Source organism: Mixophyes fleayi, chromosome 7, assembly GCF_038048845.1.
Source record: "Mixophyes fleayi isolate aMixFle1 chromosome 7, aMixFle1.hap1, whole genome shotgun sequence".
In the NCBI taxonomy this organism is placed as follows: domain Eukaryota; kingdom Metazoa; phylum Chordata; class Amphibia; order Anura; family Limnodynastidae; genus Mixophyes; species Mixophyes fleayi.
This window is the reverse complement of record NC_134408.1, coordinates 115803033-115822219: the sequence shown is the minus strand read 5'-3', so window position 1 is coordinate 115822219 and position 19187 is coordinate 115803033. Positions and strand designations below refer to the sequence as shown.

Sequence of the window (19187 nt, the reverse complement as noted above, 5' to 3'; positions counted from 1 at the left end):
TTTGGATCCAGGACCTCTCCGCTTCATTGTCAGGTCCTTAGACTTGTGGCTCTTGATGCAGGTACCATAGTAAATTTCTCTCTTTATTCAGTTGTTGTACTTACTGTCTAATTATTTTCTAATTGGTGCTAAATCTGTCATCATGGATCTGCCCATTCTCAATCATTACTGGGGTGGGCGTGGCCTGATGATGCGATTTGCATCATCACAGTACGTCTCGGCCCACATTGCGGTAGTAAGGCGGGCAAGCACTGTTGTAGTAAAAAACCTGCACTTTCAGGAGTCTAGCGGCTTACCCCTAATTCGAGAGACTACCGGACATGTTTAATGTACTACTAGCTACGAAAGATTTTGCTGCCCCATCTACCCTACCTCTATCCCATCATGCCTTATTTCAGAACCAGAAATCATTTGATATTTAAAATAAAGCTCAGAAGCTCAGCAAGATTTAGCAACTAAAGTGCTACTGGAATCAGATTTCTGTAGATATTGTGAAAGAGAGAGAGATGTTTTGGCTGGCAAGCTGTGTACAGTTGTGGAAGAGATGGCCATGGTCCCACTGAAGAGAAAGAAGAGGTTTTTACAGGAGGTCCAAGTTCCTGAGAGTTTCAGAGGAAAATTAACTGGGGAGTAAATGTTCAGTTTCTATAGGACCTCAAACAACACACCCATAAGTACCTTCCTTGGAATAGTAGGAATAGGAATAGTGGGTCTCAGGATATAGCCCCCTCACTTCTCACTCCAGAGTAAATCCCCAGACAGGCTGCATATTATGAGTAATGAGAGGCTGTACACACTGGGATCTCCTAATGGAAACCAAATGTCAGATTTTTTTTTTCCCTCCTGAGTTTCTCTTGGAGACCGAAAAATAAAACATACGGTTTTCATCCAAGTGGTTTTAATTTAACGGAAAAAGCAAGAAGCAGAAATTTTAACTCTTTCCATAATGTTATGAATAGAATTGTACAGTGAGGTTATAAGCAGCTAATTTTAGAGAACGTGGTAATGGTATGATTGCAAAGAAACATGTGAAAAATGTAAAATAAAGGAGCAGACTATTATCGTTGACTCTGTTCCACTTACAAAACTAATCCAAAAACAATAGCAGGTTATTGAGTACATCTATATATTGGACAAATCAAAACAATAGTCACTATGTCAGTATGTGGTCACTCTTACATAATGTACAGTGAATGTATTACAAAAGTACACACGTCCCGGGAGAATGAGGCACCTGGTCACAGTAAGCACATCCCAAGCCTGATAATTAGTGCCGACCTTTAGTAATATTTAGTAATAAGCTACAGAGCTCAGAGATGAACAGGGGGCGCTGACAGCTTCTGACCCACAAGGATTGTAGGTGGCCCATGGTATAACCGAACAAACCACTTGTTTTACACAACTAGTTATTATGGGTAAAGAGTGTTGAGGTACATACAACCATGTTGTCCTGGGGAATAATCTGTATAATCATGAACCGCTGGAAGTTGAATACACAAACTGTGGAAAACCTGCAAATCTGCTGAATTAACCCTACATTTGTATTAGAGGTGTAAGCAGTTGCTGGCTACAGTGAACTGGTCATCTATACACCATAAACCTCAGACATAAGTAGAAATCCACCAGAACCGTAAAGTCACGAATATCTATGGCTGCACTGTCAGTGGGTTTAGTAGACAGACATGCAGCCAATTACATACTTGGTGCCATTGCTTTTTTTGTAAGAAAAAAGGTGCCGGAACTCACGTCACGTAGTCAGTCACTGTACACACACCCACACACGTCAATTGTGCAACAAAACATGACGGTCACCGCCTGCAGTAAGCTCTCAGCATGCGGCCACATGACCAATCACAAGCTGAGCAGCGGCACAAGCCAAGCAGTGTCATCACAAGCAGTGCGGACAAAGTACGCATGCATCGGACTTGACACACTAGCAGCCCGCATGCACCGTTTTAATGATTTTGCCGCCGACCTGCTACACTCGACAGGGCGATTCAAGTTCACGTGGACCAAACATCAAATGTTCAAAAGTTACTCTTAAATCTTGAAAAATCCGTTGAAAATAGGTGCCGGAACTCAGTTCTGTGAGTTCTATGACAAAAAAAAGCACTGCTTGGTGCTCGGTGGTAGTCACTAACGCGACTAATACTACACAGACAAGGACTTGCATTACTCATTAAACACCCCTAATATTAGTACAGTCCAAGAAAGTCACGTGACTTTCTGTGTGCCGGCTTCGTTCTGTACTGATCATTGTTCTGCAAAGTCCTCTTTTCAAAGCTTCGCTGTTCCCATCCTATCGTCATTGCCACCTTCTACCTTATCAAGTCGGGCAAGTCCTTGTCGCTCTACTCAGAGTCGGGGACACGTACCCCACCCTTGGTGCTATATAGCATGACTTTTGTATGTACCACTTGCAGAACTGAAGGACGTCCCACTCATCTCTAACTGCTGTAACAAGTTGGAAATATGAACTTTATTTCATGTAAAAGTCCAGGTGACATTACAATCTTCCCACACCAGTTTGACATGACCCTCACATCACTTATCTGTGCTGTTGGGAGTCATTGCTCCTTCCACTATCTAACACTCAAGTTCTGACTTCCTGGCTTTACTCCCCTCCTTACACATTACCACTGTCTTTGTCACCTTTAGCTCTGGTCTCATTATCATACACAAATGAACAAGTCACTGCCTCCCACAAGACCAACACTCATCCAAAAATATTCTGTGCTGCTGTGAACACTCCAATGACCTACAGGTTGTTCCATCCCAGACTGCATTAAAATCGTGCCACATTGAAGAGCAGGATATAGAATTTAGGGGCATATTTACCAACGTGCAAAGGGCTTGTTACTGTGACGCCCTTTTTTCTGAGAATACAGCATTTTTCTAAAAACTTAATACATATTTTGCAATTATTTTTTAAATGAATTCAATTTGGTTTTAGACTTTTCCCCCCCATTCATAAAATTGAAACCCAATGTGGGTCTCCCGTTCCACTGCACATGAGCAAGTTGGCAAATCAGCTTATCAACATCTTCAAAGAATGGCTTAATGAAGCAGTAAGTGAGTCCTTACTGCTCCGAGCAGTGGCGGATCTACCGCCACCTCAGCGGTTGTAGCTGCTACGGGGCCCATTGGTGAAAGGAGCCCTACAATGTGGGGCTTCACTGTGCATGCGCTAGTCCCAGGCCACTATTGGTGGGATTTCTTTTTACAAACACCAGTGATCAAAATATCAGACTTAACGCTGTGATGGAGGTCTCAATAATAAATAGTCCTCTTAAGAACAAAAAGGTCCTCTGACTCTAATCAAGCACACCTTCAAGTTTATTCCATTTTTAAGTAATATCTGTAAAAAAAACTAAAATTTACCCAAGAAATGTAGGTTAATGTGTGTTAATGTGTCTTTTAATACAATTGTAAATGTTTTATTAACAAGCAATTTCTTCTTAGAAATTAATTCTGCCTACACTAACTTTTATCCCCAAATAATAGTTGAACAGCTAGTGCTATTTTGTATTTAGTTTTTCATTTAAGGGAATTGGCAGTTACCCATTTAACAGCTGCTTCTGCCTTACTTTAGGGGATTGAGCGCCTTGTAAGGTTTTCTTTTTTGGTTTTTTTTTACTGTAAAACATAAAAGCTAGGATTACAGCAATGTAATAAAGCAGTCGTAACTGACTTATATCTGTCATTTCCTTAATACATTAAAAAATATAAATAATATATAGTGGTATTTGTCAGTATATGTGTTTAAAAAAATGGATAATTTTTGCAACTACCCCTTGATTCAGCTCTAGAGATACAATGGAAATTAACATGTTTCTCTGTAAGGCATGGAGGACGGTTTTGGGCTAAATAACAAGCATGGTATATGCTGATGGAGATATACAATATTTAAAAATGTCGTGCTTTACAATTTCTTTGCAATTGCATTTTAATGACATGTAAATTAAGTGACATGTTATGTACTCCCGATATACTTCCACTGGTATTTAATTGTAATACTCAACTGTTTTAGGAAAAATGTCACAAAAATGTATTATGATTATTATCATTATTATTATTATTATTCATATTATCTTATATTTATAAAACACCAACATATTACATAGTGCTGCACATTGAGGGTATTGTGATGCAAATATGTGACATGTAATAACATTGAATAGAAGGTAAAAATGACCCGGCCCAAATGAGCTTACATACTTGCCAACTCTCCCGGAAAGTCCGGGAGACTCGCAAAATTCGGGTCAGTCTTCTGGACACCCGGGAGAACTGGCATTTCTCCCGCATTCCGCAATTCTCTTGTTAAAATGACGCGATTCACAGAGAATCGCATCATTTTGGCCACGCCCCTTGTGACAAAACAGCATTTTAACTGTGGGAGCAGGGCCAAAATGATACGATTCGAGGTGCCCCGCCCCCTCCCACCCTCTAGTCACGCCCCTCTCCCGGACGTCGCCTACTGAAAGTGTGATTTTCCAGAAGATTTAAAGCAGTTTTGTCATTAGTTAATCATATGGTTTCAAAACCTACAAAAATCAGCCAGAAAACTGGCAGTTTAAAAAAAACGCCCTTTAGTAAATGTAGCCCTACATTTTCTCAATAACAATGTTTATCATATGCATTCTTTAATTCTTTGACTGTATACACCTACTGGGAGCCCTTCCCATGGATCTATCACCCTTTGTTATCTTTCAGTCTTCCTTCCTCCATCTGCCTATTGGTATTGTCATCATATCTCTAATGGACTCTGACCTTCCATAAATGAGTATTTTTTTTATATTAAATTTTACAAAACATTCTAGGTATTTTAAGTACTTGGAGTTTTGGGCATATTTATTAAAATAGGAATTATCATGGCGATAACTGTAAGTTTCTATCCTCACATTTATCATCAGTACATTCACCCTGTATCATTCAGTACTCAGTGTTACTCAGCTGCTGAGCCCAGAGTGGTAATAGTAACTTTCTGCCAGCCTACGTCATTGTGTGCATGTGTGAGGCAGCTAGTTTTAAAAGAAAATTTTATATATATATATATATATATATATATATATATATATATATATATAAAATGAAATCATATATTCCCACTCTTCTGGAATGTCCGGGTGAGTCTAAATTCCAGATAGGTCTCCTGGACTTCCGGGAGAGCAGGCCACAGGTTGGTATTTCCACCGGTTGGTATTACTCAGACACAAGACACACTGAGGACCTCATTTAGAGTCGGACGCAAAGTCCGTTTAAAGCGCATCGAACAAAAAAACACTCACGCATTTGCAGCAAGCACCATATCCGCCTGCATCTTGGACGCAATTAACACTTGCGACAGCTTGCGACTCACTACGTGAGAATGGGAGGTACACGGATTTGTGAAGGCGTGACCATGTAAATAAATCCTAGTCGCAGTGAGGCGCAGACGCAACACACGTCAAAAAAGAGTGCGGCAGGAATTAGGTGGCGCAAGCTGTTAACTAGCTGCAGGAACTGCTCGCATCTCAGTAGGGTATTACAAGCGGGACGCGACTGGGGTTGCTTTCCACTCGTAATACCCTACCAAGCTGCAGCACACTCCCACTCCTACACTTCTTAAACGGACTTTGCGGCCGACTCTAAATGAGGTCCTGAGTGTTCAGTAAATACCTATTACTAGACTCAAGTTCAGTTTTAATATTTTCTTTATTGCTAGAACTGGTAAAATAGTAAAACCCACCTCACAGGCAGTGAATGTTACAACTTGTAGTTTCAGAAGACCTGGAAACCAACGGGGTATCTATCTGTGCTTTAAGTGGATGTTTTCTATATTTATTGACAGGAAATGAATCCTGACATAAAAAAAAATAATTTTGCAAAAGATAATCTGTAGAACGAACGGTCGGGGACCACTGACATTCCGTTAGCATGAGATAAAGCACTTTAGTGAGTTACTCCCTATAGTGGACCCACACCGCCACCCAGTGTTCAGAGAGGTTACAGCGCCCACATATATCATCCAAAATCTGGAAGGGGCCGAACCAATTTGGAGAAAAAAAAAGTTTGCAGAGAGAGGGCTTGAGTGTGTGTGGGGAGCATACGTTTTTGTCTCTGGAAGACGGTCCCATCATAAGAAGAAACTTCTCTCTCCCCGCGGAGGATGCACAGGGCTGGCCTGCATCTGATATAGAATACGTTCAGCTGTGTTACCATCTTTAAGGTAAGTATTTTTTCTATTTTTCATACAAAATGTATTTTTTGTATCCACCAGCAACTAAGACCAGACCACGGATCACACCGGACTATACTATCACTTGCACTGTAAACTGTTTCTTTGGTATACTTGCTGCTCTGGTATGGATAGTACATGCAATTAATAACTTAAACCATAGCAAAAACCACTGATACCATTTTTTATCAATTGTACTGCTATTCTGTTAAAAGGGATGGGTTCTGGCCAGGAGACGTTTGCAGTGAGTGAGTGATAATTGTGTGCTATGGTATGCGAGTTTAAGAGTACAGCATTGAACCACTTTCATGTCGCCAACTTGTATGTCTTTTCTATGTTCACTAATTTATTTATTCAGGTCAAAAGCAATTTTGTATTGAGTCTAAAATCAAATATCTTTATTATACCATACTGTGATAGTATAATACCTTGGGCTACACCTTTACTTTACAATAACATTACAGAGACCCGCTGTTGTCAGTGATACAGGGGTTATAAATCAGACCAAGGCATCCAATAGAACTTGCCGGCTGTTGTAGAACTACAAATCCCAGCATGTCTTGAGATTTTTTTTTCACTAGCAGATCATGCTTATACTTATAGTTCCACATAACTTTCAAGTCCTACTAAGCCTGATATAGGCAGAAGAAGCAATCTACTTAATAATAATACTATCCACTACTATATAATATAAAAGAAAAAGAGCAATACTCTCTTTTTCATCATGTTATGTGCCTATGCATTATAATTAGATGTATAAGGAGTACTGGAATGAGTAACATGTTGCCAATTTCGATTGGGTTAGGCCATATGCATACAGTGTTGTCTGTACAGAGTACACAGTAATTGCCATTAAACATATAACTTAACATCTATGACTATGTTTTAAGGAAGAAAGTTTATTTCTCTTCATGTTTTGAAATAACCATTTTCATTGTTTTTTTATGTCAGCATGTGTACTTCAGTTATTCCATCATAAAGTAAATTTCAAGATTAAATATGTACTTATCATATACAAAAACATATGACATCTTTTCAACCTGCATTTGAGCAACCCATCTTCTTCCTGATTAACATTGCGATCGACCAATCATAGCAAGTCGTATAATTCTACTGGCCAACAAGCAGAAGAGGCGGTACTACCACTTGGTATATATCTGCTATTTCCATGAATGGAGTAATTATATTCATGCTAATATTTATTAAGGTGGTGGATGCTCTTAAAGACAATAAATGCAACATAATGGTGATCACAGCTTTTGGGATGCTGAGGCCCCTTGTTAGGCAGAACTGAGAAAAGGCTTTTAGTGTCCTGGAAGCTTGCAATATAATAGTTCTTGTTTTTCAGTTAGCAAATAAAAGGTATGAATTATTTTATTTTTACTTTTTGTGCTCTGGTATAAACATGTACTCTACTGACTCATCTTTTGTCTGATTAGCTTAATACTATATATATATATATATATATATATATATATATATATATATATATATATATATATATAACAGGAGCACATATTCTCCATTGCCATTACATTTATGTGGATGCACACCAATAAGTGCCGAGGCAAGAGACAGAGGTCTAAAATCAACAGTGGATCCTATTAATAGAAAATATGACAGTATGTTATTGCTAGTTTTACATCTTGTATGATGATGTTTTTGTGATTATATGTACATTGATAGAAAATATTCTCCTCTAATCCTGTGTTCTACTAGCAGTGTGCTCCCCAGCACCTATTTCCCAGGAGGCTCCACTCGGCTCTTTTTACTTGGCATTTAGCTCTTGGAGCCCAACAGAGTCTTATTATAATAGAATAAACCATTGTTCCTCCTAGTATAACAGGCACTATGTGAGCACTAGAGCCAGAAGTGTGTGTTAGACCAATGACCACCAGTCTGACCAGTCCTGGCAGGTGTGGGCAATAACCTCCAACATTTTTAATTATTATTGCAAAGTATTACAACTGCCCCCACCCGGCTGCTTCTTCATGCCATCCGGCTGGCAAAATTTTCTGGGGAGAACACTGACTACATACATACCTATATGTATTTATAATAGTCGCACATTCTAGACTGTATTGGCTGTTGCCTGTGGTGATAATGACTTATATAGTACTACTCAGTTTATGACTCACCAGCAAATATGACCTCTATATGGAAGGGTGTCTTATGTATGCTATGACATATTGGTTATTATGTTGTATGTCAGTGGTCCATTGTCCTGTGTTTCTCCATAGAGTGGTCATGGCCCAGCTCCAATTGCTGTGTTTGCTGCTCTGCATTGTGTTCGGATCTCTCTCGGCGCAGAATATTGAAGCAAAGTCATGTACAGGTAACCAATCCATGTATACAAATACAAAAAGGCATATATTATGAAACAGCTAGATATTAATGGTTGTGGTATTATGACTTGAGAACTACAAGTCCCATCATACCAACCGCTCAAGTTACTCACTTAAATAAATAATAATAAATAAATAAACTGTAGCAAAAGCTATAACCAACTCTTGCTTCACAGCTTAGCTGTTGAAATGCATTAAAAGTATGTCTTTCTTTTGTATTAAACAGGCAATTTCAGGTAGAAGTCCTATTTCAAGTTTGAGAATATATTACAGTAAATTGTATTATGAAGCATGATTATTTTAATTAGGCAGCATTATAACAGAAGTTACCATTTAAAGCAGCAATCCCATGAAAATTATGTGTGTTTTTTAACATAAATCACTGCGGCAGGCAGTTTCCACAGTCAGTGAATACCATGGTAACCACAGTCACATGACACATGTAGTGAGCAGGAAGGCTTTAGAATGTCCCTCTGAGCCCAGCCTGTCTGTTCACTGTAATTACACCCTTCGTTCTCCCCTTCTGCCTTTAAATAACATGCTGATAACTGTGAGCCATGCTGGTCTCCCCTCCAGAAAAATTATGTAAAGGAGATAATGATTTGTAGGTGGGCAGCTAAGAAAAATGAACAATGTACTTCATTTGCTATTTAAAGGGAAAAAACTTATATGGGATCGCTGCTTTAAGTTGTCTGTGTAGATAAAATGTATGCTTTGGTTATATGCCCAGTACATATCAAGCTGAACAGGTGTCATGCTCCACTATTTAGCAGTTATCATCATCATCATTTATTTATATAGCGCCACTAATTCCGCAGCGCTGTACAGAGAACTCATTCACATCAGTCCCTGCCCCATTGGGACTTACAGTCAAAATTCCCTAACACACACACACACACACACAGAGACAGACAGAGATTAGGGTCAATTATGATAGCAGCCAATTAACCTACCAGTATGTTTTTGGAGTGTGGGAGGAAACCGGAGCACCCGGAGGAAACCCACGCAAACACGGGGAGAACATACAAACTCTGCACAGATAAGGCCATGGTCGGGAATTGAACTCATGAACCCAGCGCTGTGAGGCAGAAGTGCTAACCACTAAGCCACCGTGCTGCCCCAGAAGAGGCGGTACTCTTATTCTCCCTCTCCATTTCTTTCTCTTTCTATCTCTCTCTCATCTACTCTTCTTCAGAAACTGTTGTTTATTTTCCACATCTCTTGTATCCCCAGGATCTACTATGCCCTGAACCCTAGCCTCAAACTCTTCCCAGCACCCAAACCTCAAATCCTCCCCAGCAGCAGCTGTTTCCTCTCCCTGAGCCTCAGGTGTACATCAACAGCTCCTGTCATTTGCACCCAGGTCTCAAACTCTCCCTAGCAAGTACTGTTTCTATATGTTAACATCTTGCTACATCCTTTTACCTGTATTCAGGCCTCACATCCCCCCACAAGTTTCTGCTTCCAGGCCCCTCAGCTCCTGTCTCCTGAACCCAGGTATCCGTCTTTCTCCAGTAATTACTCTATAGTTGTCCACTCTGCTGGGATGTCCAGGAGACTCCTGGAATATTGTGAGGCCTCCCGGGGAAGCACTCTCCTGCTGTAAAATGGGTGGTTACAAGCCATGATGACGCAAATTGTGTCATCATACAAATTGCCATCTTACTCAGTGACACAAATGGCGTCATCAAGTCACACCCGTCTCTTCTTTTTATATCTGGAGTTTTGGATCTCCCCAAGGCCAGATATGAAAAGTAGGCAAGAATGAATTACTTTCATCTTTAAACAGTTACTTTCACCTCCTGCACTGAAATCAGGGCATTTTAACATTTTGTGGGGTGTTCTCGGTATGTAGTGGTTAGTACCTACCAAAAGTGGTCCAAGGAAGGACAACGGGTGAACCGGTGGCAGGGTCACGGATGCTCAAGGCTCATTGATGTGCAAGGCTAGCCCTTCTTGCCCAATCACACAGACGAGCTTCTGTAGCACAAATTGCTGAAAACGTTAATGCTGGCTTTGATAGAAAGGTGTCAGAACACAGCATTGCAGATTGCTGTGTATGGGTCTGCGTAGCTGCAGAGCGCTGCGAGTGCCCATACCAAAGGCGAAAGCGCCTACAATGGGCAACCAGAACTGAACCATGGAGCAATGGAAAAAGGCGCCTGGTCTGATGAATCATGTTTTCTTTTACATCATGTGGATGGCCAGGTATGTGTGTGTCATTTACCTGGGGGAGAGTTGGCACCAGGATCATCATCATCATTTATTTATATAGCGCCACTAATTCTGCAGCACTGTACAGAGAACTCATTCCCATCAGTCCCTGCTACATTGGAGCTTACAGTCTAAATTCCCTAATATAGACACACACTAACACACAGGCACAGACAGACAGATAGAGAGGAAGACGGACAGACTAGGGTCAATTTTGATAGCAGCCAATTAACCTACCAGTATGTTTTTGAAGTGTGGGAGGAAACCGGAGCACTCGGAGGAAACCCACTCAAACACAGGGAGAACATACAAACTCCACACAGATAAGGCCATAAGGCCATGGTCGGGAATCGAGCTCATGACCCCAGTGCTGTGAGGCAGAAGTACTAACCACTAGGACACTGTGCTGCCCCACCAGGATGCACTATGGTTAGAGGACAAGCCGGTGGAGGCAGTGTGATGCTCTGGACAATGTTCTGCTGGGAAACCTTGTGTCCTGGCATTCATGTGGATGTTACTTTGACACATACCACCTACCTAAACATTGTTGCAGACCAATTACACTCCTTCATGGCAACGGTATTCCCTGCTGACAGTGGCCTCTTTCAGCAGGATAATGCGCCCTGACTCATTGTAAACATTTTTCAGGAATGATTTGAGGCACATGACAAAGAGTTCAAGGTACTGACTTGGCCTCCAAATTCAGCATATCTTACTAGGATCAAGCATCTGTGGGATGTGCTGGAAAAAGAAGTCCGAGCCATGGAGGCCCCACCTTGCAATTTACAGGACTTAAAGGATCTGCTGCTAACGTCTTAATGCCAGATACCACATTACACCTTCAGAAGTCCATACCTCAATGGGTCAGAACTGTTTTGGTGGCACAAGGGGGACCTACACAATATTAGGCAGATGGTTTTAATGTTGTGGTATATATATATATATATATATATATATATTATATATATATTCAGCATTTAATTTAGTTTAAGTTTGTTGGATGTACTCTTTGCTTTGCAAAAGTCTTACATTTATTAAAACTTTAGTGTTTCTACCTCTGGCACATCCTCCGCTCCCACTATTTGTTGGATTCCCACAAGGCTCTGTTCTTGGCCCTTTACTTTTTTCACTGTACACCTCTTGTCTTGGAGAACTAATTCACCTATTCGGCCTCCAGTGCCACCTATACGCTGATGACACCCAAATCTATGACTATATGAATTACAAATATTCTCTGTACAGTGCTAAAGAATTGGTGGCGCTATATAAATAAATAAATGATGATGATCTATATCTCTTTCTATGACCTCCCCCCCTCTCTACTATATTGTGCATCCAACTGTTTTTCTACTATCTCTACATGGATGTCCCAATGCTGCCTAAAATTAAACCGGCCTGAGTCATTAAGGTGAGTAAAGCAGAAAAAAGGAGTACGTTTGATCCTGGACAAGCCATGTTACAATGCAAGGGTTGCAAAATAGTTTATTATTTTGCACATAAGTTAAATACTGGCTGCTTTTTCATGTAGCACACAAATACTTGCTAGCTTTATTTTAACACTGAAATTTAAGTTTGATCTAGGACATAATCCAACTATAAATCTGTCCCCACATTTTAAATTTACCTCCCCCTCCAAAGCAATATGGTTTTACTAAGATGCAAATTTACTCCTTTTTTTATGCTTTGCTCTCCTCCCAGAATCCTCACCTTTGCTCAAATCGCCCTCACTGTCAATAACACCACAAGTACTTCAGTCTCCCAACCCTGCTGCCTTGGTGTCAAACTTGACCATGCCCTGTGCATTATTCCTCACATCCAGACTCTCTACCAGTCCTGTTGACTCCACCTTAGAAAACTTTGCCAAAATACGCCCTTTCATTACCCAATATGCTTCCAAAACTCTTATCCATTCTCTCATCATCTCCCGTCTTGTCTGCAGCAACTTCCTGCTATCTGACTTTTCCGACACCCATGTATCCCTACTTCAATCCATCTTAAATGCTGCTGCAAGACTGACCTTTCCTCTCCATATCTGTGCAACACTTTGCAAATCCCTACACTGCCTCCTGTGTTCTCCAGAATCCAATTCAAATTACTCACCCTTACCTACAAAGACCTCAACAAAACCTCCCCTTCATACATCTCAAATCTATTATCAAAATACTCTCCCCTCGCATTCTTAAATCTACCTCTGACCCTCTGCGCCTTGTCTCGTCTCTGGTAACCACCTCTCACTCCCGCCTACAAGGCTTCTTCCGTGCTGCTAACCACTTATGAAATTACCTACCACGCCCAATCAGGCCTTCCCACAGCCTTCAAATCTTTATATGCTCTCTGAAAACCCATCTCTTTTTTAGAGCTTACCTTAGTCTTGTCGATACTACTCACACTAATGCACCTTCACAACTCTCCCAATCTCCACTCCAGAGCAGGGTCCTCCCTACCCTTTGTTTTCTTGTCTGCATGTATTTTGTCTTACAAATTTACAATAATATTAAGAATATTACCTATTTGACATGACAGGTCTGGGCACATAATCTGAGGTTCTGCAAGAATAAAAATGTAAAGCTTTAATTAATAAATTCAGGTCAGGATATATAACTATATTTGAGGCTATATAACTATATATGTAATTCCCAGTTCCATAAACTTTTGGTCCATTCTTGTTCCACTAAAGCACACCCACAACCATCCCAATCTCCACTCTGAGCCACACTCGCTCCTCATGTTTCAGCTGTGTCCTCTTCCACTTAGAATGTAAGCATTATAATGAGCAGAGCCCTCCATACCCTTGGTTTTCATGTTTGCATTTATTATGTCTGCCTGTATGTCTCTATTTTATGTATGTGATGCTTTCCCTATTGTATGGTGCTGCGGAGCAATGTGACGCCTTACAAATTTAAGAGAAAAATAATAATAATATTAATAGTAATAATATTAAAGCAAATGTATGTTTTTAAAGCACCTTTGATTGAATAATGAGATGTTTCATTGTGAACACCTTGAACCCTACGGTGGTGCCATAATGGTGGTTTTAACCAGTGATGGTTTCCAACAGGAAAAGCCTTTGGGGTATATTTACTAAACTGCGAGCAACCACTCAGATTCTAGCTATCATTTATTTAGTACATTCTACAAAATGAGAGCTAGAATCTGATTGGTTGTTATAGGCAACATTTCCACTTTTTCAAACCTGCATTTTAGCAAATATACCCCCTAGTGTTAATAGTGCTCCACTTCTAACAAATTGAAGTAAACGAGGAACAATAAACCCTGTTGTATCTTACACTCAGAAAAAATTGCATGGAGAGCTTTCTGTGCATATGTACACCAGTTTGACAGTTTATAAGCATTACCTGTTCATTTCAACTCTAGAATATTCCCCGTTCATTTCAGTAAGGAAGCGCTACAAACTCTGGCACTTTTACAGTCTTGCTAGCATTCATAGTGCCAGTGTGACACCACTGTAACACAAGACTTGTGGGACTCCTTTCTCTCTATTTTGAACTGTTCTTTTCTGTGAAACTTTCTTATAGATAAGACCAACTGTCCAATCAATGTGTACTTCATCATTGACACATCCGAAAGTATAATTCTACAGACTGCTCCTATCCAATCCCTGCTGGATCAAATAAAGCGTTTCATTCCAGCCTTCCTGGGGAAGTTAGAGAATGTTGCCTACCTAGACCAGGTGTCTCTGAACTGGAAATATGGAGGTTTGCATTATTCAGATGAGGTCCAAATCTACAGCCCAGTCACAGATGACAAAAATGAATACATTTCAAACCTGCGCAAAGTCCAGTATATTGGACGCGGTACCTTTACGGATTGCGCTATCTCTAACATGACCGCACAGATTCGGGCTCAGACACAAGCTCAGACAAGCCAAGGTGCTGCACCTGTGAATTTTGCGGTGGTAATCACAGATGGTCATGTGACAGGAAATCCATGTGGAGGGGTGAAGAATCAGGTGGAGAAGGCACAGGGTGCTGGAATCAAGTTTTTCTCAATTGCTCCAAGTCATGATGTTTATGAGTCTGGCCTACGGGAGATTGCAAACACACCATATGAGCTGTTCAGGAATGCATACTCAGTGTCCAATCCTAAAGACCAGACTGAGATCAATCAGGAGACAATTGACAAAATCATTCAAGTTATGGTAAGTAGATGGAAAGGGAATGGAGCTCAGGTCAAAACTTTAATCTACAGGATTACCAGTCAATTCTAAAGTCACAAATGGGGAACAGATCACACATAATATTTAAAACTAAATGTAAAGATATCTAGATTTAATAGAAAATGATATCATATTTATAACACTGGTACCTCTAAGACTACCCAGCTGGAAGGCTAGTCTTCGAGATAGACTTAGACATTTATACTTGAGCTGGTTTCCAGACACTACATCAGTGGTGGGCAACATTATATTATATAAGGACTGCACAAGTGCTCTTCAATTCCACTAGAGAGTTGCACATTTGCAGACAAGCAGCGGATCACATTATGATTTCACACCACCAATATGAAGTATACAAGCACACTAAGCAGTAGGATAACCTATGGCTAACAAATCAGATTGTTAAGGCGTCATCACTTTTCAGTGTTTTACTGTTTAGTATCAATCGTTAGGTACACTAAAAACGGAAAAATAATCTTGGACAAGAGAGCCACATGGGACCCACAGTTCCCCACCACTGCTCTACGCTTGTACAAAATACACACTTTACATTATATACATGGATAGAAGGTTTTAATTATTGTTCTCCTTTCACTTTGTCACAAGACCCAGATATCCAGCCATCAGAGATGGTGCCAGGAAGTCCCTAGTAACTCAGTAGCTCTCTGTGTCCTATAGATACTGGGCAGGGCGAGGCAATGTCTGTTCTGTAAGACACTACTCTCAACTTAGCTCAACTGCTTCCAGTAGTCAATATTCACATTTAAGGGCAAATCTATTTACATCTTAGGCCAGTTTATAGGAAGTTTATAATATCTCTATGAGAAGTCTGTTTACTAACGGGCTAAAGCCCTATCTCCGCCAGAACTGGGTGTTTTCTTTGGTGATAGATCCTCGCCATATACATCAATGGGTCACCACTGGCGAGTAGACGGAATTGGAGCAGGTGGCTTCCGCATCATATAACATCCTTTGCACACTGCAGGGAGGTCACATAGCACATCCAATTAGAGGAGGAGGAGACAGCGCAGTGTGTTCTGCACCACGTGCTCTCCCTCCTTCTGTACCCTCCGGCTGTGCAGGTAGACATGTGGAGGAGGTGAGTGGCATGTTTGAAGGTCTGAGTGGCATGTGGAGAGCTCAGAGTGGCGTGTGGGGAGGTCTGAGGTACATGTGGGGAGGTCTGAATGGCATCTGGAGAGGTCTGAGTGACATGGACATATGGGGAAGTGTGAGTGGCATTAAGAGAAGTCTGAGTGACATGTGGGGCATGTTGGGAGGTCTGAGTGACATGTGGAGCATGTTGGGAGGTCTGAGTGGCATGTAAGGAGGTCTGAGTGGCATGTGGAGAGGTCAGAGTGACATCTGGGGAGGTCTGAGTGACATGTGGAGAGCTCAGAGTGGCGTGTGGGGAGGTCTGAGGTACATGTGGGGAGGTCTAAATGGCATATGGAGAGGTCTGAGTGACATATAGGGAGTTCTAAATGTTATGAGGGGCATGCTGGGAGGTCAGAGTGGCATGTAAGGATGTCTGAGTGGCATGTGGAGGGGTCAGAGTGGCATGTGGGTGGGTCTGAGGTACATTTGGGGAGGTCTGAGTTTCATGTGGGAGAGTTTCGCACTATATGTGGAGTCTGAGGGAATATGGGGGCATATTTTGGAGCAAGCGATTGAAGATGGGGCTGACATAGTCAACTAAGTGCTTGATCAGGAGCAGCTGTAAGTTGTGGTAAAAGCACAGAGCTACCTCAAAAGGAAAACAAAAGGAGTACACTCCAGCCCTTAGAGATTTTGTTCCGTTTGTAGATACAAATGAGCATGCCCAGAAAGTCTCTAAGGGCTAGATTTACTAAGCTGCGGGTTTGAAAAAGTGGGGATGTTACCTATAGCAACCAATCAGATTCTAGCTGTCATTTTGTAGAAGGTACTAAATAAATGAAAGCTAGAATCTGATTGGTTGCTATAGGCAACATCCCCACTTTTTCAAAACCGCAGCTTTGTAAATCTAGCCCTAAGAGTCTATTACAGAGATAACGCAATTTCTCCTGTACAAGGGAAAGGTGAGATCCAGGCTAATAATCAAGCATTGGCTTATACAGAATCAGCAACCTCAAATTAAAATGAACTGTGTTAGCGCTTCTTGTCAACACAGTTGGGGTGAATGATGCAGGGGATTTATCTGGCCACAATGTATGGGGTCAGGAAGATAGGTTTCCACCTGCAAAGCTAAACTGGCATCTGCCTTGCTGGGGTTCTTGCTTTGCCTTCATCTGGGTCAACACATCTAGGATTTAGAGAAGGACATTTTACAGTCTAGCTTTTTCCTTATTATACATTACTGATAGATATCAGTGTAGTTTAAACATATTTTACCACTCTATATCCTGCACGAGATGAATATATTTACATACATGAAGCAAATGTAGTTATTATCTTTGTTAACTGATCATACATAAATACATATACTATATGTTATAAAAGTTATGACTTTCAGATATATAGGAGTATATATTGTATCAATGTACTTTTGCTTGTCATACATTCTTATACTTAGCAGTGCATCTTTTTCTTCGTGAACAAATCAATCTAATTTTACACGGTAACCAATATTGAAGCCACATTGCCGTTATCCACATGCAACACAGCAATTTAGCTGCAGCTAATAAATGACCCTAAAAGCTGGAATAATTTGCTTCAACTTTTTTTTAATATATTTTGACATGTGTGTTAGACCTGACCATTGTCTGGTTGGAGGAGTAATGTTAGAGATATGTACACATTTAATAATCTAATTATATTTCTGTCTTTTCCACAGAAACATGAGGCTTATGGAGCGGTACGTATTCTTTCATTTTGATATTAGATGTAAAGCATTTTCTTTCTTTATGTATTAAAACAGGGAAAACTACTTTATTGGACTTAGCTACACACAGATAGCATTATTAGCCAAGAGCATGAAGTCACATATACAATTGGTGGGACTAGCAGACATGATGTAGGGATAGATATCATACATGGTGTCATACTGAACATAATTAGACATAGCTGCAGGGTGGGTAGAACTGACGTGTAGTCTGTGTACATATCATCGTCATCATCAACATTTATTGGTACTGCGCCAGCAAATGCAGTAGCGCTTTATAACTGGGAACAAACTCAGTAATAAAACACTACTGGGTAATAGAGACAGACAGAGGTGTAAGAGGGCCCTACTCGCAAGCTTACAATCTATAGGACAACATATTGGTAAGAACAAGGGCAATAGTATGTCTGTGATGCATTAATTTCTTACATGTTCATGTTTTGTTTCTTTTAGTGTTATAAACTGAAATGTCTGGAGCTTCCAGGACCTCCTGGTCTACCTGGACAGAGAGGACAGAAGGTAAGATTAAAGCGCCCAATTATGATTTTATGTACACTTACCTCCCTGTTCAACCTATCTTACAGCTGGTCCACTTTTACTCAAACTTAACCCTCTCATGTAAGGTATGTAAGGTAATTCCTTGCTATGTGAAAAAAATACTATAATGTTGTCCCCACAAACACAATAATCATTTCCCGAGAGTTTTAAAAAAGGGTCTTTGTGATCCTATTACAACATGTTGTGGGCGATGATGTCTGCAAATAAATCTAAGTATTATTCTTTATTTATATAGTGCCACCATATTACGCAGCTCTGTACAGAGAATATCTAACCCACATCAGTCCCTGCCCAATTGGAGCTTACAGACTCAGTTCTCTACCACACAAGCACACACTAGAGTCTGTTTTAGTCGGCAGCCTTAGCCCATGTCTCAGCCCTGACCACTATCCAATATTACTGTAAGTGATCTTAATTGTGTTTCCATTTTTAGGGTGCCAAAGGAAATGCTGGTGAACCAGGAGCTCCTGGTCTTAAAGGGCGACAGGTGAGTAACTTACAGATTTATAAGTTGTTGTGTACACCATGTGTCCTCCATATAATATTTTGTTTAATGATCTCACATTTTTATCTTTTTTAGGGAGATCCTGGAATTGAAGGACCAATTGGATATCCTGGACCTAAGGTAAGTTGTTCTGAAGAGAACTAAACACATAGCTAATTAGCTATATCTACATATCTCATCTAAAGGAGCATCATGTAATGACATTCTCTTCTGTTTTAGGGTGTTCCAGGGTTAAAAGGGGAAAAGGTAAGTATTTGAGCCCTACTCACAATACACATCTGATTTAGTATCAAAGTTTTTTCTCTTGT

At 40.5% G+C, this 19187-nt stretch overlaps 1 protein-coding gene across 2 annotated transcripts in view; it reads left to right on the top strand.

Annotated features, from left to right (window-relative positions):
• Positions 1-6049: 6049 nt before the first annotated feature.
• COL6A2 (collagen type VI alpha 2 chain) overlaps positions 6050-19187 on the top strand; it is a 43414-nt gene continuing 30276 nt past the window's right edge. Inside the window, exons 1-8 of one of the 2 annotated variants that reach the window (XM_075180457.1) lie at positions 6050-6208; positions 8458-8552; positions 14313-14935; positions 17769-17789; positions 18270-18335; positions 18808-18861; positions 18955-18999; positions 19099-19125. In XM_075180457.1, the coding sequence (XP_075036558.1) occupies positions 8465-8552; positions 14313-14935; positions 17769-17789; positions 18270-18335; positions 18808-18861; positions 18955-18999; positions 19099-19125 (924 nt within the window). In that variant the 5' untranslated portion in view covers positions 6050-6208; positions 8458-8464. The remainder of the gene's footprint in view (positions 6209-8457; positions 8553-14312; positions 14936-17768; positions 17790-18269; positions 18336-18807; positions 18862-18954; positions 19000-19098; positions 19126-19187) is intronic. The other variant, XM_075180456.1, reaches the window with a different exon arrangement.